The sequence below is a fragment of the Pangasianodon hypophthalmus genome, chromosome 9, assembly GCF_027358585.1.
Source record: "Pangasianodon hypophthalmus isolate fPanHyp1 chromosome 9, fPanHyp1.pri, whole genome shotgun sequence".
NCBI lineage: Eukaryota > Metazoa > Chordata > Actinopteri > Siluriformes > Pangasiidae > Pangasianodon > Pangasianodon hypophthalmus.
This window is the reverse complement of record NC_069718.1, coordinates 1,867,114-1,886,769: the sequence shown is the minus strand read 5'-3', so window position 1 is coordinate 1,886,769 and position 19,656 is coordinate 1,867,114. Positions and strand designations below refer to the sequence as shown.

Here is a 19,656-nt window from a genome sequence, read left to right as displayed (position 1 = left end):
GTTCTGTGGGAATGGGGTGGTGATAGATAGATAGATAGATAGATAGAGTACTTTGCTGATACCTGAGGGAAATGGTTTTGTCACAGCAGCAGACAATTACAGACATTACACGTGTTAGGACAGGTCATTACACATGACATTATAGACACCTAATACTAACAAGACACACTTTATCTATAAGTCAGTGTAAGGTAGATGCATACAAAGTCATGTGAAATAAAGTGACAGTGAGTTAAAGATAAATGGAAACTATCTGAGGTAGGCAGATAATGTATAAAGTATAAAGGTGTGTTGGTGGTATTGTACATGAGTAAATTGTATGGAGGTGTGTCTGTTTGCCTGCAATCATAGAAAACACCTAGAGGATAAGCTATAGAGACTGATGGCAGCAGGTATGGAGGACCTCCTGTACCGCTCTTTGCTGCAGTGTGCTGGATTAGTCTTGGGCTGAAGGTGCTCTGCTGACTGGTTCGATAATCATGGAGGGGGTGAGAAGCTTTGTCCAGCATCCTCTTCAGAACAATCAGTTCCAGGGAGTCCAGGTTGGTCCCAATGACCTGCCCAGCTTTCCTGGTCAGGTTGTTCAGTCTGCTGGCATCTGGCATTCACTCCCTCAACACACTGCTGCATAAAAGATGGTGCTGGACACAACAGATCAATAGAACATGTGTAGCATAATGCCGCAAATGTTAAAAGACCTGAGCTTTCTCAAGAAGTAGAGTCTGTTCTGTCCCTTCCTGTAGACTGCCTCGGTGTAACATGTCCAGTCCAGTTTGTTGTCCAGATGTACACTCAGATATTTGTAGGTCTCCACCACTTCCTCTCTCAGGATGGAGCCAGGGGTTAGCAGGGTCTTCTTCCTCCTGAAGTCCACCACAATCTCTTTGGTTTTGGCCACATTAAACTGAAGGTTGTTCCTCCCACACCACTCAGTGAAGCTGTCAATCATGGTCCTGTTCTCTGTCTCCTGCTCGTGACTGTCACATCCAACAACCGCAGTGTTATCAGAGAATTTTTACAGGTGACACATTGCTGAGTTGTACTTAAAGCCTGATGTATACAGCATAAACAGAAAAAGAGACAGGACTTTCCTTTGTGGATCTCGTGTGCTGCACACCACCTGGTCTACAGTTCTGTAGACACACAAACTGAGGTCTGGATGGCAGGTAGTCTGTGATCCAGAAGATGTTGGTAGTCCGCATGGCAAGGGCTGAAATGTGTTGAATGCACTGAAGAAATCAAAGAACAATGGGCCCTCTGCAGTAGGTAGTTTATTGCATCATCAACACCTATATGGTGTCAATAAGCAAACTGCAGGGGCGTCTAGTGATGCACCAAGTCTGAGGTGAGCTAGAGCTAGACTTTCCAGGGTCTTTCTTCATGTACAATGTTACCGCCACTGAGCTGAAGTCATTAGAGGCAGTTGGGCCCCCTTTCTTGGGTACTTGAACAATTCATGAGGTCTTCTACAGCTTGGAAACTTAACCTTTTCTCAGGCTCAGGTTAAAAAGGTGCCGCATCACTCCACAAAGCTGGTCAGTGCAGGTTTTAAGTACTTTGGGGCTAACACCATCTGGCCCTGCTGCCTTGCCATGGTGGAGTCTCAGCAGTTCCTTCTATACCTGATCCACCGTAAAGGTGAGCCCAGGGTGTGCAGTAGGAGGTCTATCCCTGCTTGTGGAGCTTTTCGGACTGTAGGGCATCTGTGATGTGCTTGTCGTTACCATGCTGGATGCCAGACAGAGCCCAGAGATGAGAGGGTGAGCGGTAGGCGCTACAGATGTGGGATGTACAGGGGAGTGGGAGTGCAGCTGTGGGTGTTGTAGTGAAATGTGAAGTAGATCAATATGTGGTGCAGGAACAGTTATGGACCCAGTGCAATCCTTGCCACCATCAGTAGGTCCATTGCTGATCTTGAAAATGTCTGTTTCATGCCATTCCACACATCTCTAATGCTGCACATCTCTGCTGCAGCTTGTTTCCCAGCTTCCTTTTGTATGAATCTTTGCTCTTCCATATTTTAACCTTCAGCTCTCTCTGTAACTGCCTTGCTTCCTCCTTAGCTCCAGCCCTGAAGGCTATTTTCTTCCTGTTAAGAAGTGCCTTCAGCTCACGGGATATCCAGGGTTTGTTATTTGGATTGCAGAGTACTTCTTTGGTGGAAATAATGCTTTCCAGACAGAAAGTAACCTTTAGTGAGTGCCCTTACCAAGGTCACTATATACAGTAATGCACATGAATGCCTCTTAATCTGTCACCTTGTCTTCAAGTCATAATAATGTATATACGCAATTTAACACACACCCACACACACCCACACACACCCACACACACACACAGAGGAAAAACGCTAAGCTGTGCAGAACAGAGAACTAAATTAGAAAGACGAGAAAACACTGACAAAATAGAAAAGTCCTGAAAGCAAAATTAATGTTGAAGGTGAACTCAGTATTTTCTCATCCTGTTCATTTACATAATTCTCTGTTTTGTACAGCTTAGTGTTTTTCCTACTTATACTCACTTACTAACTCCTGCACACATTCTCACACTAACACACCCATATTAACCTCACGAATGGCGCCTGAATTAGCCAGTGAATTCAGCGTATTCACTGCATAATCAGTATCAACTATTATCAAAATTATTATAGTCATTATATTTATATTTAGCTGTTGTTTATATTAGCGTATAATTCTGTTTATTTCATGCATTTTTTTTCTAGAAAGAAGCAAAATTATCTGCCAATAGATTAAAAAAATAACTTAGTCAAGAAATTAGTCAAAATGTCGAGACATAGGTTTAATAATCTTATATTCGTTTTATCATAATCTGAAAAATATTACATAAATTCACCTATGTTAAATGTTTTCGCTGGACAGTTTGTGCAGTTTACAGGGGTTAATAACTTAATATAAGTATAAATGATGTTAAATCCAACTGCAGTGAAAAGTTAAAAAATAAAAAGAAACAAATAAACAAACAAATAAATATAAAAAACAACTCTTAATGGCTTCAATAAATGCATAAATATGATCAAACATATTTATCTGATGTGCCTGAATATTTCAGTACAGACTTATCACCTGCTTCCCACCTGTTTAGTCATTTTTATTCAATTTTAATTTAAACAGTACTTCCTGTTTGCCCTAATTCTTCTCTGGTACACTCTGCAAATCACCAGATGATGCTAAAACATGAGTTGGAATGCAGTCTTTAAATTTAGACAAGATTTAGAAGCAGGTCTTACCTATGAGAAGGTACAGATCGTGTGTTGATTTGGAGAAAATTCAGCAGACTTTCACTGTCGCAGTCAAACGCAGCCTGTGATTCTTTTCCATCTGTTTCTTTCTGCCGTCCTGTGGAGGAATATCAGGCAGTATTTTTCATTAGCAAGTCAAATTCATTAACAAGTACGCTTGATTAACTACACGTTAAATCCGAGTTTTCTCATTTAATAATTAATAATTATTTTCCCTTTGCTGTAGTTACCGTCATTCACACTCCTGTATTCACTCTAAATTTATTCCTCACCCAGTTCTCCATCCAGCTCTGCTGACCAGAGGAGACGCGTTTTTCCAGAAGTTTCCTCAGAGTTGGATGTTGAAGATAGTGAGATTGGACCTGGATTAGATGGCTTTACATGAGTTAACACTATCGCTAGAATTATCCAGCTCATCATGTCCTGCATTTGGAGATGCGCCTAATGTGCTTAATATTGTTTTTTATAGAACATTGGTGTGATGTACAGTATATGATAAAGAGATCTGAGTAGCAGAAGACACAAACACATGAGTTTTATCTACTGGAACACTTCATCCAGTATGGAGTAGCTTACTGATGTTCCTGTCCAAACACCACAACAATGAACCATAAAGCCTAGAGTTATTAATGCCACTTTTACTGTTAATAATGCTAATTTTATCTGAGGTTAATCTCCTGCCTTGTGCCCAATGTTGCCAGGATGGGCTCTGGATCCACCTCAACCCTGACCAGGATAAAGCAGGTACTGAAGATAAATGATTCAAGATTCAAGATCTTTATTGTAATATGTACGTTGGTACAATGAAATTCATATTTTGTTTTTTCCTCACGAGAAAGATGGGGTAGAAGGGCAACAAACCAACAAAATAAATTACAAAGACAATAAAGATACAAAAAAAATAAATACAATAAGGAACAAGGCAGGAAGAATAATAAAAATAAACAATACACAAAAGTCAGTTTATAGTCTGAATAAGAGAACCTGTATGCAATAAGAACAGTTAACACTAAAAAGGTTTCACAGTATAATGAAGCAGTGCAAGTAACGATAAAGTGGCAGTAGTGTAAAGTGTAGTGTTTAAAGTGACAATGGATATAACTTTTATAGTTAATAATCTAACTTCCACTCTTCAAATTTTAAAAGAATATTATCAATTTTACAGTTAATAAAGTAGCTTTTAGAGTAATGTCACATTTACAGTTCATTATGTCATTGTTACAGCTAATAAAATAATGTTTATGATTATAATTATGTAATATTTACAGTTGTAACATTGTTAACAATATAATCTTTACAGATAATAATGTAATGTTTATGGCTACTAATATTAATTTTCACATTTACTAAAGTTACTAACATTTAATGGAACTTTGACAGTAAAAGATGTAATTTGTGAAGTTAATCATTTAAATTCTACAGTTAATTATTTAAATTGAAAATAATAATATTGAAAATATTATTATTGAAAATAATAATTGAGCTGATGAGGTCTTTTATAGTTTGCCCACATGGTGTCGCGGCCCATTTCTACTCGGCAGGGAAACGAACACACAATAAAACCTCAAGCAGTTTTAAAAGAAACCCTGTTGGTCCTGTACGTAATTGTAGAACCACGGTCATATGCATAACTTTCTGATCGACAGTGCACCAAACACTGAGAATATGCAGTTTTAATGTTATACCCATAAGAAAATCGCTTGGTTCAGGAGGTAAAGTAGATCAAGCAGTGGTGTACTAGGTTTAGCCGCTGTAGTGGTGCATTTGATACTGTTGTTCGTGTTAAAGGTCTTGTGGGGTAAAGTGGTGTAACGGCGCTTATTACAGTATTAGCTGTTGAAGTTTTTGCAACAGGAGTAGAAAGAAATTCAAGGAATGAGGTTGTATTTGCTGGGGTTCCTGCTGCTTTGTTTGTTATTTTACTTTCATTGATAGAAACCTGCGTAAATTTCTAAAGAAATTGTAAATATAGTTTTATCTGTTACAGAGTTCACAACTGGTGTAGTAGGAGATTCAGGTACCGAGGTTGTCTTTATAGAGGTTGATGACAATGGGCTTGAAACCTCAGTACTTGTGTTGTTGTTGAAGTTGTAGTTGCTACTGTAGTGATCTTCACAACTACAGTTTCAGCTTCAGTTGTGGCAATTTTAGCTAACGTAGTAGTCTTTCAGGAGTAGATGCAGTGACTGTGGATGCTGCTGGTTTGGTTCCTGCTTCAGTTGCAGCTGTTGTATATTTTCATGCAGTGGTGGTTGGTTCAGCTGGAAAAGAGTTTGCAGCAGTGTTGCTACCAGATTTAGATAGTTAGAACTCAAAGCAGTGGCTACTACAGTGGTTGTTATTGTTGTCGTAAATCTTTCTGGATGACCATCAAAATATTGCAGTTTCATTAGAAGTAAAATGACTGGAGACCAAGAGCCATGTTATAATAAAAGAAATGGTTTATTGCATGCAACCTGCGCGTTCGAAAGTTTAAACAACAGCTGGACACAGAAGGCTTTTATACTGATGTGTGCGTGTGCAAGAGGACATGCGCTAGACCCTATAGATAATGTCCAAGGCTAAGATTAGAGAGAAACATGAGCAAGGACTGAACATCACGACCCAAGGAAGAGACACATGTACATCATGAGTGAACAAAGACAGTTACAGAAATCACATTAACTTGAACTGAGCTTAAAATGAATAAATCATGTATCCATTAACAAATAATCATGGAATAATAGAAGATAATCCCACACTGTTGACATGGTGGAAAGTTGCAATCAGTTGGAGATGTTGCACCAACAATAGTAGCTGCAGGTACAGAGGATGTTCATGTAAAGATGATTTGTGCCAAATTTGCTGTTAACTGGACATAATTTGTAGGAGGAGTAGTGAAAAAAAATCCAAAATGGCAGAAACTCTAATTAGGTGGAAATTGACATCATAGGGTGCGTTGAACTCATCTCGACCTTTGGATTTTAAATTTTGGACACATGGTTCAAACGTTATGACCATAAATGTATTTCCAACTTAGGCCCAAATTTGACCCAATGGTGGCACTAGAGCGTGGAAGCACTTGGCCCAAATTTGGTTAGAATGTTCCTTAGACCCTCCGCAATCAGTGCGCCAAATTTCACAACTTTTTACCAGATGGTTCTATGGGCTGCTATAGACACCCTAGCCATAAGAAGAAGAAGAAGAAGAAGAAGAAGAAGAAGAAAAGGCAGAATAGCAATAGGGAGCCTACGCATCTTCAGTGATTGGCTCCCTAACAATAATAATAATAATAATAATAATAATAATAACCTTCCACTTTTTCTCCTGGTGAAGTCCTTTGTTGTGTTTGCAGTGTGTTTTGGGTCGTTGTCTTGCTGCATGATGAAGTTCCTCCCAATTAGATTGGATGCATTTCTGTGTAAATTGTCAGACAGAATGTTTCTCTAGACTTCTGAATTCATTCTGCTGCTACCATCATGAGCTCCATCATCAGTAAAGATTAGTGAGTCTGTTCCAGAAGCAGCCATGCAAGCCCAAGCCATGACACTACCTCCACCATGCTTCACCCATGAGCTCATATGTTTTGGATCATGAGCAGATCCTTTCTTTCTCCACACTTTGGTCTTTCCATCACTTTGGTAGAGGTTCATCTTGGTTCCTGAACTTTTGTGGATCATCTCTGCATTTCTTTGTGAATTCCAATCTGGCCTTCTGATTCTTACTGCTGATGAGAGGTTTGCATCTTGTGGTATGGCCTCTATGAAGTCTTCTTCAAAGTGTGGATTGTGAAACCTTCACTCCTGCCCTGTGGAGGTTGTCGGTGATGTCACTGACTGTTGTTTTGGGGTTTTCTTCACAGCTCTCACAGTGTTTCCGATCAACTGCTTGTTTTCCTTGATCTCAAACCCAAATGTCTTCATTGTACAGCAAAAACAAAATAACTGGCCTCATGTTCCAGTACCTTCATAGAGAACTGTACATTTTACTGCTAATGTAACCTTTTTAGTTACTTATTTATTTCCTTTTATTCATTACTTACTTTTACAGTTAATAGCTTTTACACTTAATAATGGTAATTAATACATTTCATTTTTACAATTAATAACTTTTACACAGTTAATAATATAACCTATAAACAATCATTTATCTTTTACAGCTGGCAATGTAACTTTTACAGCTAATTTTGATGAACAAAGCAAGGAACATTTAGTAATCTAACACCTTTATTTAATTATTTAACTATTTAATTATTTCACTTTCACAGCCATTAACTCACGAGTGCAGGAAACAACATGATACCAAAACAACACACACACACAAACACACACGCTTTGTATTTAGGACACAAGAAAATAGAAAACTCACAGAAAAGGATATTTTTCATAATAAATTTATACAGCTTTATTTCAGTCAGATGATAATCACTGATACACTCCATAAAATCATTAAAATCAGAAACAGCTTTGTGTTTACGCGTCAGAGTTTAGGTCACGTTGTATTTCCACTTCACTTATAGGCGTTAGCTTTGTGTTTGGGCAGGAAGCTAAAGTTCTTCGGCACGGGACCCAGCAACATCTCACTGATGGTAAATAAATAAATAAATAAATAAATAGCTGAACAAAATAAACCAGATAAACAAGTTTATTTGCAAAGCCACCAAAACCATAGGCTTAATGAAGAACTAATAACCCCAATGTGGTTGGTGTGTGTGTATGTGTGTGTGTGTATGTGTGTGTGAGTGTGTGTGTGTGTATGTGTGTGTCCTTCACCTGATCCTGATCCAGTCATCCACATGCTGACTTGCCATCAGAGTCTCCAGATAATCACGACCCAGATAATACGGAGGACGTTCATTAATCTTCTGTACACGCTCCAGCAGTCCCACCGGGATGTACCTGTGTGTATGCACGCGCACACACGCACACGCACACGCACACACACACACACACCATAAACAGCAATAACAACTACAATCTAGTTTCATTGAAAAATCTCAACTAATTTAAACACTGCTTTTAAACGAATGAAAATATTAAATGACATTTTGCCCCAGTTTCACCTCCCACATTTACTCTAAACCCTAAACCTTAATCTCAAAACCCTAATCGTTTATCTCTGAACCTGCAGGTGAAGGAGAGCCACTCGAGCAGGAAGTTGCGTGTTTTCTCCACCCCCTGTGTGTCCGAGCCCCAGTGCTCCAATCCAAAGTGTGTGAAATCCTGAAGGATCTGGAGACGCTCTGAGGACGAGATGTCCCAATGTCGCCGCTCCTTAATCTCAGTGAAGAGCCACGGCTTAATGAGAGCACCTCTGACACACACACACACACACACACACACACACACCCCCACACACACACACACACACACACACACACCCCAGACCCCCAGTGAGACAGGAAGACATGCTATTAAAAGATGACATCAAGGCTTGTCTACTGCAGATACACACCTCGCTAGCATGATACCAGACACTCCTGTCTCTCTGGCCCTCATAGCGTCTTCGTACGATAGAATATCACCATTACCTACAGAGAGAGAGAGAGAGAGAGAGAGAGAGAGAGAGAGACAGTTAAAGTAAAAAAAGCAAGTAAAACATGAAGAGAAAGTAATGTAGTAATAATTTAAGTGTGTGTTACCGAACAGGGGAACAGGATCGGCGAGTTTTGAGCAGGTGTCGATGTAACTCCAGTCGGCTAGTTTGGTGTAACGTTGCTCTCGGGATCGACCGTGTAACTGATAAACAATAAACAATAAAGTATAAACAAAAACACGCTCCCATCTAGGTAACGATCCCGTCTAGGTAACCTCCCGTCTAGGTAACCTCCCGTCTAGGTAACAGTCCCTCTAGGTAACCTTCCATCTAGGTAACAGTCCCTCTAGGTAACCTTCCATCTAGGTAACCTCCTGTCTAGGTAACCTTCCATCTATGTAATTCCCCATCTAGGTAACCTTCCATCTAGGTAACAGTCCCTCTAGGTAACCTTCCATCTAGGTAACAGTCCCTCTAGGTAACCTTCCATCTATGTAACTCCCCATCTAGGTAACACTCCATCCAGGAAATGCCCCCGTCTTGGTAACCTTCCATCTAGGTAAACTCCTCCTTCTTGGAATCCTTCCCTCTAGGTAATGCCCCATCTAGGAACCTGTCTCTGCAACCTCCCTGTCTAAGTAACGGCACTGTCTAGGCAACTTCTTTATCTAAGTAATTGTCTAGGCAACGGCCCCATCTTGGTAACCGCCCCGGTTAAGCAGCTGACTGTAATGTAATGTCCATCCATGTAACTGCCCATTTAGATAACCGGCCAGTCTAGTTAATCATCCCCATCTAGGCGACCTCACCGTGTAGGTAACCCTCCCCTTCTTCATCCCCGTACAAGCAACGACCGCTTCTAGTCAAGCATCTGTCCAGGCAACCCTCGTCTAAACAACCTCCCCATCTGTGTGTGTGTGTGTGTGTTCTGTGTGTGTGTGTGTGTGTGTTCTGTGTGTGTGTGTGTGTGTGTGTATACACACCGTGATCATAGACACACCCCACTTCTTCAGCTCAGGGATGAGTTTGTGTGCGATGTTGCAGCTCTGTTGCACTCCAGTACGGATCTTCACCGTTAAAGGCACGTCCAGAACCTACAGAACAAATACAGGAATACATATGGGAACGTTCTCCATATATAGAATGAGACACAGGACAGTAAACAGAACTTACGGAGTTCATTCCTCTGACAATCTGCTCAAATTTGTTGGTTCTGGTCATCAGGCCACATCCACCTCCCTGAAAACACACACACACACACACACACACACACACACACACACACACACATCGCATCCGAGTCAGACATCACACTCCTCCAAACACTAACATACACACAATGGGCCTCATTTATCCAGCTGGATACGAACAGATTTATGTGTAAATCGTTCGTATAAGTGTATAAAACAAACGTTTGGTATTCAAGACAATCTGGTAAATTCAGAAAAACTTTCATATCCTACTCCTCAATCTGTTCAGCTTCGAATCTTATAATGTGCAATGAGTTACTGCATTTTTATTTACGGAATACCCCGTCAAGTTCAAATCACTCATTTATTTCAAATACAAAAAAAATTTAATATTCTTTAAACCTGCTGTTCTGTATAGGCCTAAAGGGCATTAAGGAAATATTACACACACACACACACACACACACACACACACACACACACACACAACTGCACAAAAGTCTTGACACCACCCCTTTTTTTTTTTTTTGTACAAACTTTGTTATAGATGTTTATTTTCTGACTTCTACATTATTGATTCAGTACAAAAACATTTTAGATTCCAAACATTAGTTTTCCAGCACAAAATGAAATGTTACAGAAAAATGTTTGTATGTCAGTAAAGAAAGCAGCAGATTCCATAAGAGACACTTTTCAGATAAAAACATAATGAAGGCTGCTGGGTTTCGCTGCAGAAATAAGAAGCGAGTCGACAGTCAAAGTCTCCAGAAGAACTGTGGCTGCTTCTGCAAGATGCTCAGTAACACTTCCAGCTCATTTCCTTATAAAACTGCACACACTGCACCTCAGATACTGCTTTATTTATTTAAAGTGAAGGATCGTCACATTAAATACTGACTTTGTTTCATTTATTACTGTTTACTGCTCTTTATAGGATTTTTTTTAATGTAGAAACATTTACTTTCATTATTTTTGAAGGCATCATTGCTCTACAGCATTTCTTTGCATGTGCCTAAGACTTTTACACAGAACTGTATATATATATATATATATATATACACATAGTCAGAGTTGTGTGTGTGTGTGTGTGTACCTTCTTGTACAACAGCTCTAATGGACAGTCAGAGTTGTGTATGTGTGTGTATGAGTGAGTGAGTGAGTGAGTGAGTGAGTGTGTGTGTGTGTGTACCTTCTTGTACACAAGGTCTATAGGACAGCCAGAGTTGATGTCCACGAAGTCGACGTCGATGTTGTGGTTGAGGAGCTCAGCACAGCGGCTCATGGAGTCGGGGAAACATCCTTCCAGCTGAAACACAGAGAATCGCCATGGCAACCGCTCTCACTGCAAAGGTTCTTTTGTATTTGTATATGTTAATACTAATATAGATGTACTCTCAGGTCACATGACTGAACTTTACACTGAAATTCTCTGGCCTTACACTGTGTGTGTGTGTGTGTGTGTGTGTGTGATGTTATTATACTGTGTGTCTGTTATTGTGTTTCTTTTAACGTGTCAGGAATCTGTGTACCATCAGAAAATCACAAAGAGTGAGAAAAATGTTTTCATCCTGATGAAATATTTTCTTACTAATGATACTGACCTTCAGTGCGCACGTTCGCGCGCACACACACACACACACACACACACACACTCCTGTTAACTAACACCCCTCATTCTATGCACACGCTCAGTATATATTAATGTATTAGTGACACTAAAATATACACGAACCTAAGAGTTTTATATAAACAGCTCTGTATCAAAAATCCAATCAGAAAATCAGAAAATCATATGGCATTGAAACAACTCCAAATCATAATGAAATGACCCGAAGTCTTATTTAAACATCTCTGAGTATCATAAAAATCTCCCTGAATCATATTGAAACGGCTCTGAATCATATTCGCAAGTATGTGAACTGTATTGAAACAGTTGTTAACAGTACTTTATCGGCTCCAAATCTTTTCATCGCAGCTCTAATTCATATTCTATAGAAATGACTCTAAATCACATTGAAACAGCTCCAGATTATATTGTTATTGTACCAGCACTTGGATAGACAGATACAGACATCTACATTATTTGTGTGTTTGTGTGTGTTAGTGTGTGTGTGTGTGTGTGTGAGAGAGAGTGTGTGTGTGTTTGTGCGTGTGTGTTTGTGCATGTGTGCATGTTTGTGTGCGTGTGTGTGAGTGTGAGAGAGTGTGTGTGTGTGTGTGTGTGTGTGAGAGAGAGTGTGTGCGTGCGTGTGTGTGCGTGTTAGTGTGTGTGTGTTTGTGTGTGTGTGAGAGAGTGTGTGCGTGCGTGTGTGTGCGTGTTAGTGTGTGTGTGTTTGTGTGTGTGTGAGAGAGTGTGTGCGTGTGTGTTTGTGCGTGTGTGTTTGTGCGTGTGTGTGCGCGCGCGTTTGTGCGTGTGTGTGTTTGTGTGTGCGTGTTTGTGTGTGCGTGAGAGAGTGTGTGTGTGTGTGTGTATACCTGCACTCCAAACACGTCCTCAGTGTGGTGTCTCTTGAGCAGAGCCCACTCAGACGCCTGACCCTGCAGCAGGTTTGTGCACATAGCCATTTCTCCACACGTTATATCAGCTCCAAAACGCTTACACACACGCCGGAACGGCAGGTTCCCACACTGCACACACACACACACACACACACTCAGTTATCAGATACAGGGCAGGCACACTCTTTAAACACTGTCCATAATAAACACACACATAAACTTCTTCCATTTGTCTATGTAATGGAGCACACACACACACACACACACACACACACACACAGACAGACACACGCACACACAAGCACACACACGCACACACACGCGCACACACGCACACACACAGACAGACACACGCACACACACACGCACACACACAGGTAACCCACCGTTGTTAATGGAGCCAGGTAGAGCTTGTCTCTGAAATCTACCTGTGTGAAAAGGAAATGGATTAGCCCTTAGCCTGAATCAGGATTGTTCACTTCCCCTGGATATTATTAAGAAGACAGCTGCTCACTACTCTACCTGCTTCTTCTCACATGGGCGCAGTTTGATGATGTCATCATCCGTTAATGGCCCAACGGTCTTCACAGGAGGTGGCTTCATCTGACTCTCCTATAAATCAGACCAGAACAATGAGCAAGGAGGCGTGGCCTCTGTGTGTCAGTCGCAGTAAAGGAGGCGTGGCCTCTGTGTGTCAGTCTCAGTAAAGGAGGCGTGGCCTCTGTGTGTCAATCGCAGTAAAGGAGGCGTGGCCTCTGTGTGTCAGTCGCAGTAAAGGAGGCGTGGCCTCTGTGTGTCAGTCTCAGTAAAGGAGGCGTGGCCTCTGTGTGTCAATCGCAGTAAAGGAGGCGTGGCCTCTGTGTGTCAGTCTCAGTAAAGGAGGCGTGGCCTCTGTGTGTCAATCGCAGTAAAGGAGGCGTGGCCTCTGTGTGTCAGTCGCAGTAAAGGAGGCGTGGCCTCTGTGTGTCAGTCGCAGTAAAGGAGGCGTGGCCTCTGTGTGTCAGTCGCAGTAAAGGAGGCATGGCCTCTGTGTGTCAGTCGCAGTAAAGGAGGCGTGGCCTCTGTGTGTCAGTCGCAGTAAAGGAGGCGTGGCCTCTGTGTGTCAGTCGCAGTAAAGGAGGCGTGGCCTCTGTGTGTCAGTCGCAGTAAAGGAGGCGTGGCCTCTGTGTGTCAGTCGCAGTAAAGGAGGCGTGGCCTCTGTGTTTCAGTCGCAGTAAAGGAGGCGTGGCCTCTGTGTGTCAGTCTCAGTAAAGGAGGCGTGGCCTCTGTGTGTCAGTCTCAGTAAAGGAGGCGTGGCCTCTGTGCGTCAGTCGCAGTAAAGGAGGCGTGGCCTCTGCGTGTCAGTCGCAGTAAAGGAGGCGTGGCCTCTGTGTCCATTATACCTCAGTTTTGAGCTCAGCAGCAGGATCTTCCTGTTTGGTCTCACACTGGCTCACTTCCTGTCCTGCCTCATTTGGTGCGTTTTCTGACGCGGTCGACTTCCTGTCTTGTTTCTTCCCTGCGCTGATGCTCTTGAGGAAGCTCTCAGAGTGTTTGAAGGACACTTGTCTCTTCCTGAGTCGTCTCTGGAGCTCTTTATCCAGATGGTTCCGCACGGTTTCTTTAATCTCCAGGCTTTTACAGAGCTCCTCGTTCACCAGGTTTTTGTAGTCGGGGCCTGTGTGAGCTTTAGCGAACCTGCAGGTGACTCCATACGGACATCTACACACACACACACGCACACACACACGCACACACACACGCACACACACACATGCACACACACGCACGCGCACACGCGCACACGCACGCACACACACACACACGCACAGAGTAATTGGTTATATTTATCTATACTGTTTATGTATGTACTGTTATCTTTGTTTGTTGATGAAATGTCGGTCATGTGACGCGTTAATGTCTCACCTGCCGAAGGTGTCGTAAAGGTAACAGGCGTCTCCCAGATCCGCCGGTTTGGTGGACATGTAATCAGCCACGTCGTGGATGAACTTACACTTCTCGCCATAGAAACACTTCCTCTCAGACTCCTGTGTGATCGAGGTTAAAACACACACATATCACAAATACATCAAACTCAATTCAATTTTATTTTCACCAACTTCAGGACATTTTTATATATTTTAAAATACGCTGATCCTTGAGGCTAACATTTTAATTCTGATGAAAAACCATCTGACTTTAATATGCCCTTATTTACCATATACTAAATACTAAAAATAGTAATTTTTCTTTATTATTATATAAAATTTTTTATCATCAAATCAAATAAAATTTTATTTATATAGCACAAATAAACACAACAATAGTTGGCCATTGTGCTGTACATAAAAGACAAAAGATAAATATCTAAAAAAGAGAATAAAAGAGAATAAAAAGAGAATAAAAAGAGAATAAAAAGACCGCAAAGGAATGATAAAGGGAATTTACATAAAAAATACCAATCAGAAAAGACAAGACATCAAAGACAGTTGTAGGCCTGAGAGAAAAGGAAAGTTTTTAACTTAGATTTTAATTCAGACTCTGCAGAGATTAGACTTAGGGATAAAGGGAGAATATTCCACAATTTTGGACCAATGCTAGAAAAAGCTCGGTCGCCCCTCGACATAAGTCTAGACCTCGGAAGCATCAACAATCTTTGCTGTGATGACCTTAATGATCTAGCGGAGTTATTTAAACTCAAAAGGTCAGAAAGGTGTTTTGGAGCTAATCCGTTCAGAGCTTGAAAAACAAAAAGCTAAATTTTTAATTCAGTTCTATAACCAATCGTCAGCCAGGGCAGATAACGTAATACTGGGGAAATATGATTGAATTTCCGAGAGCCAGTCAAAAGCCTGGCGGCTGCATTTTAAACCATCTGAAGACGACTAATATCGGATTGACTCGTTCCAATATAAAGAGAATTACAATAGTCAAGTCTGGATGAAATGAATGCATGAGTCACTCTCTCAAACTCTGCAAATGTTAAAAAACTCTTAGCCTTAGACAGTAATTTTAAACGGAAAAAGCTAGATTTAACTATTCATCATCATTGTTATTATTATTAAATATTTGTTGCATTTATTTACTATTTAAACATTGTTTTAAATAAACATGAATAAAAATATACATACTCCAGGAGTAACTCAAGTGTGTGTGTGTGTGTGTGTGTGTGTGTGTGTGTGTGTGTGTGTAATAGGGGTGCAACGAATAATCGACATAGTAGACAAAATTCAATGACAAAATTAGTTGCCAACGAATTTATTTGTCGATTATTCGTTGGTTACGTCGGGTAATTGCGAACAGGAAGTGACAACAAAACATTTAAAAAATGGCGGCGGCATGTCCGAAAACATCAAAAGTCTGGGAGCATTTCTCTCTAGATACGGGAGATAAAAGGACAACATGTAAGATCTGTAAGGCGGACCTTGCTTGGCACGGGAGCTAGCTATGTATAGGCTATACATAACACGCAAGATACTACAATCACTAACAAAAATGAGGCTTGAATGTCTACTTTCAGTGGCGTATTTGAGTTTAAAAGAGTAATGCCACCCATTTGTCTGACGTTTCTTTTTTTTAAATCATATTTATGCAGTCTGAAGAAAATTAAAGCTACCTTAGATGGTTTTCTACGAAAGAAACGAACATGTACTTGAGCAAGCGACTGTCCTCACGGAGTCTATTCTCAACATGCTGGTCACCGACATGAGACCAGACCACTCTCTGTGGCTGATGGTTGATGGTTGAGGAGCGGGGAATATTTGCACTCAGGAGAGAGCAAGCCTCACACAGGACCATGTAGAGATGCTGACTTTCTTAGGTTTAAATAAACTGTAACGGCTTTGTAGTCTTATATAGCTGCAATTTGCAAAAGATGCTCATTTATTATTTTTTTTAAGGTCAAACTGTGTAGTTTTCTGTGGTTTGTTGTTTTGTTGTAGTTTTTTAATCTCTGCTACTTGTCCTTGTTTTACCAAAAAAAGTAGGTACTTGATTTTCAATTTAATTTTTTATATCAGCCTTCCTTTTTTTAAATGGAAAATGATGGATTATTTTTTTATTAAACCTTTGTCTTAAAAATAGTCTAATGAGCAGCGATGTTGAATAGATGTTGAGTTGAATAAATGACAAACTCAAGCTAAATTTAAACGCTTATAGGTAAATAGGAGCCATTGAGTAATTATGTGATTTATAATCCGATTAGTCGATTAATCGTTTCAATAGTCAGTAGATTAATCGACTAATCGTTAGTTGCAGCCCTAGTGTGTAAATACCCGTATGAGTGAGGGGCAGAGTCTGCGATCCTCGTAGCTGTGAGGTTTCAGGTGAGGTCTCGACTTGTTCTGGCCTCTTCGTTTCTTCTTCTCCTCCGTTTGCTCATCACCGTCCACTTTCCGCCTCTTCGTCTCCGGTTCTCCGCTCGGTTCCTCCGTTCCATCTGCAGGAGCTTCAGTTGATGTTTTTCCATCCTCAGCTTTCTCACTCTTCAATCCATCAGCCAGGAACTCGTAAAACTTCTCCTTGTTTGTGACGTACCTACAAGTTCAGAAAGTCAGAGAGTAAAACTGATCACTGACGGACGGCAAAACATCGCAACATGCCAAGGAAGGAATAAAACACATGGGAGGTGCCATTAAAGGAAATTAATCAACACCAGGCTTGTGCAATGAGGCCCGACATGAAGCAGAGTGACTGTTATCACCCTGAAGTTGATTATTTTCCTAGAACATCACCTCCCCAAGTGTTTTATTCCTCTTACACCACAGGAACTTGCTAATGATTACAATGTTTTATTTTTTTTTTTAAATGACACTTCATACATTTTATCTGTTTATAGTTAGTTATAATTAATTATACTATTGTGAAATATCTGTGAAAGTTTTTTAATTTCTGTTCTCACTTACGTTATAGCAGCTACAAACACTCGTTCCCTCACCAGCCTCTCTTTTTTTCTCTTGAAGTTAATAAGACAAAAAAAGAGAAACTCCTCTGTCCTGAAAATCTCAAGTTACAGCTTTACCTCTGACTGTTACTGTGAATGAGCCGTTACTATAGAAACGATGACATATCTGAACGAGCGCATTAATATAAACCTGCGCTACTGTCAGAGCTGCTGTTATAGAGAATTAATCAACATCTTCTGACCAATCACAATCCAGAATGTGATGAACTTACTGTATCTTCAGAGCTGCTTCTCCTCTGTCTGCAGTCTGCAATGTGCTGGTCTCTGCACTGTTCACATCACCAGCCTCCATCCTACAACAACAACAACAACAACAACAACATCATCATCACCAACACCATCATCATCATCACCCTCCATCCTACAACAACAACAACATCATCATCTTCATCACCAACACCATCATCTTCATCTTCATCACCACCACCACCAACACCATCATCATCATCACCCTCCATCCTACGACACCATCATCATCACCATCATCACCACCACCACCATCGTCGTCATAAAACACCATCATCACCATCACCACCATCATCATCACCATCACCCTCCATCCTACAACACCATCATCACCACAACCAACACCATCATCATCACCACCACTACCCTCCATCCTACAACACCATCATCACCACCATCATCATCTTCTTCATCACCACCACAACCAACACCATCATCACCACCACCACCAACACCATCATCATCATCACCACCACCACTACCCTCCATCCTACAACACCATCATCAATCGTCGTCATCATCATCATCATCAATCGCCATCATCACCAACATCACCACCAACACCATCATCTTCATCACCACCATCATCGTCATAAAACACCATCATCATCATCACAGTAAACAGTCTGAGCAATATAATTAAAGAAGTTCTGTAAATAATCTGGGTAATAAATGCATTTTGCAAATTGCAAATTGTTTTAAAATTCTATTTAGCCATAAGAGAATTAGAATTAAACTATAATTAGAATGTATTCTAGATAAAACTGTATTATTTAGTAAAATGAATGTACATAAGCTCTAGGACCTGGCCAATAAACACACCGTTTAATAAAAGTTCCGCTAATAAACTTTAAAGCTGCTGCTTTTGATCCACAGTTAAAGTTAAAGCTCGGATAAATGTTAAAATCCTCGCGCATTCATGCATTTGTTTATTTCGTGTATAATCACACAATTCACTGTAAACTCACCCGCAGAAGCGTGACAGGGTAGCGGTGCAACACCGAAAAGCGTCCGGCTTCCAAACAAAGCGCCCGCACTTTAGTTCCGACCCGGCTAATAAAAAAAATTATTATTATTTTATATTAAATGAATATATCATATGTAATTGTGATATATGTATATATAGACACACATTATTGTTTACATTACATTATGTATATTATTATTCATCAGCCCCAAAAGTAAAATAAGTAAAGTAAATATAAACATGACTAAATGTATATAAGCTAAGACTATTTTTTTCATGGTAAATTTTTTTACAAAAAAGGGGAAAAAGTGGCTTTATTTATTTATTTACTTACTTATTTACTCATTAAATGTATTCTATTTAAATGTAATCTCATCTAACCGCGAGGTAAATATACAGTTTCACAAATTACAGATCTTTATGGTTTTAATTGCTTTTGAATTGAGTCAATGTTATTCCTTTTAAAAAAAAAAAACCTACCTAAAAACTTTACATTTATGGATATGAGATTTTTTTTGAGTTGTGTAACTATCTCTCAGAAAAAAAAACCAAAACCAAAAAACAAATATCAGAATATGTATAAACCCTTTCAGTAATATTTTTCTTTATTACAACACAGACTACTGGCTTCAGTATGTTGTTAATTTATTTATTATTCTTGGTAAAAAAAATTTATACATAAATGCAAATTTGTGTATGTTATGTTATGCAAGAATCCTCTAATGTCAATTTATTTGATAGATTATAATTCTTGTGTCTAAGATGGGCACAAAAAAAATCTTTGAAATGTCAAAAATAGCTCTCAATGAACATGAATAATAAATTAATATATTATACTATTTATTTAATTATTTATTTATTACTATATATTATACTATTATAAATATTATTACATACATATTATAAATAAATGAATAGAACTTATTTAAATGTTAAATATCTGGCTTTTGGTTGTTTATTTTATTATTAATTTATTTTCATTTATTGTTGGTGTTCTGTAGCTGTTTATACAATTTCATGTAAGTTGTTTTCGGCATGA

The 19,656-nt window shown here is 39.8% G+C and overlaps 1 protein-coding gene across 2 annotated transcripts; it reads right to left on the bottom strand.

Moving 5' to 3' along the window:
* Positions 1 to 7,615: 7,615 nt before the first annotated feature.
* dus3l (dihydrouridine synthase 3-like (S. cerevisiae)) lies at positions 7,616 to 18,707 on the bottom strand. Of its 2 annotated transcripts, none has more exons than XM_053237239.1 (16): positions 18,619 to 18,707; positions 17,617 to 17,697; positions 16,716 to 16,977; positions 14,368 to 14,489; positions 13,845 to 14,163; positions 12,985 to 13,074; positions 12,849 to 12,890; positions 12,439 to 12,591; positions 11,153 to 11,269; positions 9,947 to 10,012; positions 9,757 to 9,867; positions 8,880 to 8,976; positions 8,693 to 8,768; positions 8,363 to 8,551; positions 8,011 to 8,136; positions 7,616 to 7,820 (listed from the first exon to the last, which is right to left on the bottom strand). In XM_053237239.1, the coding sequence occupies exons 2-16, from the start codon at positions 17,694 to 17,696 to the stop codon at positions 7,748 to 7,750; spliced, it is 1,923 nt and encodes a 640-aa protein (XP_053093214.1). In that variant the 5' UTR covers position 17,697; positions 18,619 to 18,707; the 3' UTR covers positions 7,616 to 7,747. The 2 variants fall into 2 exon arrangements, with proteins under 2 accessions (XP_053093214.1, XP_053093213.1); XM_053237238.1 differs by lacking the exon at positions 18,619 to 18,707 and adding an exon at positions 18,473 to 18,582.
* Between the last annotated feature and the right edge of the window lie 949 nt (positions 18,708 to 19,656).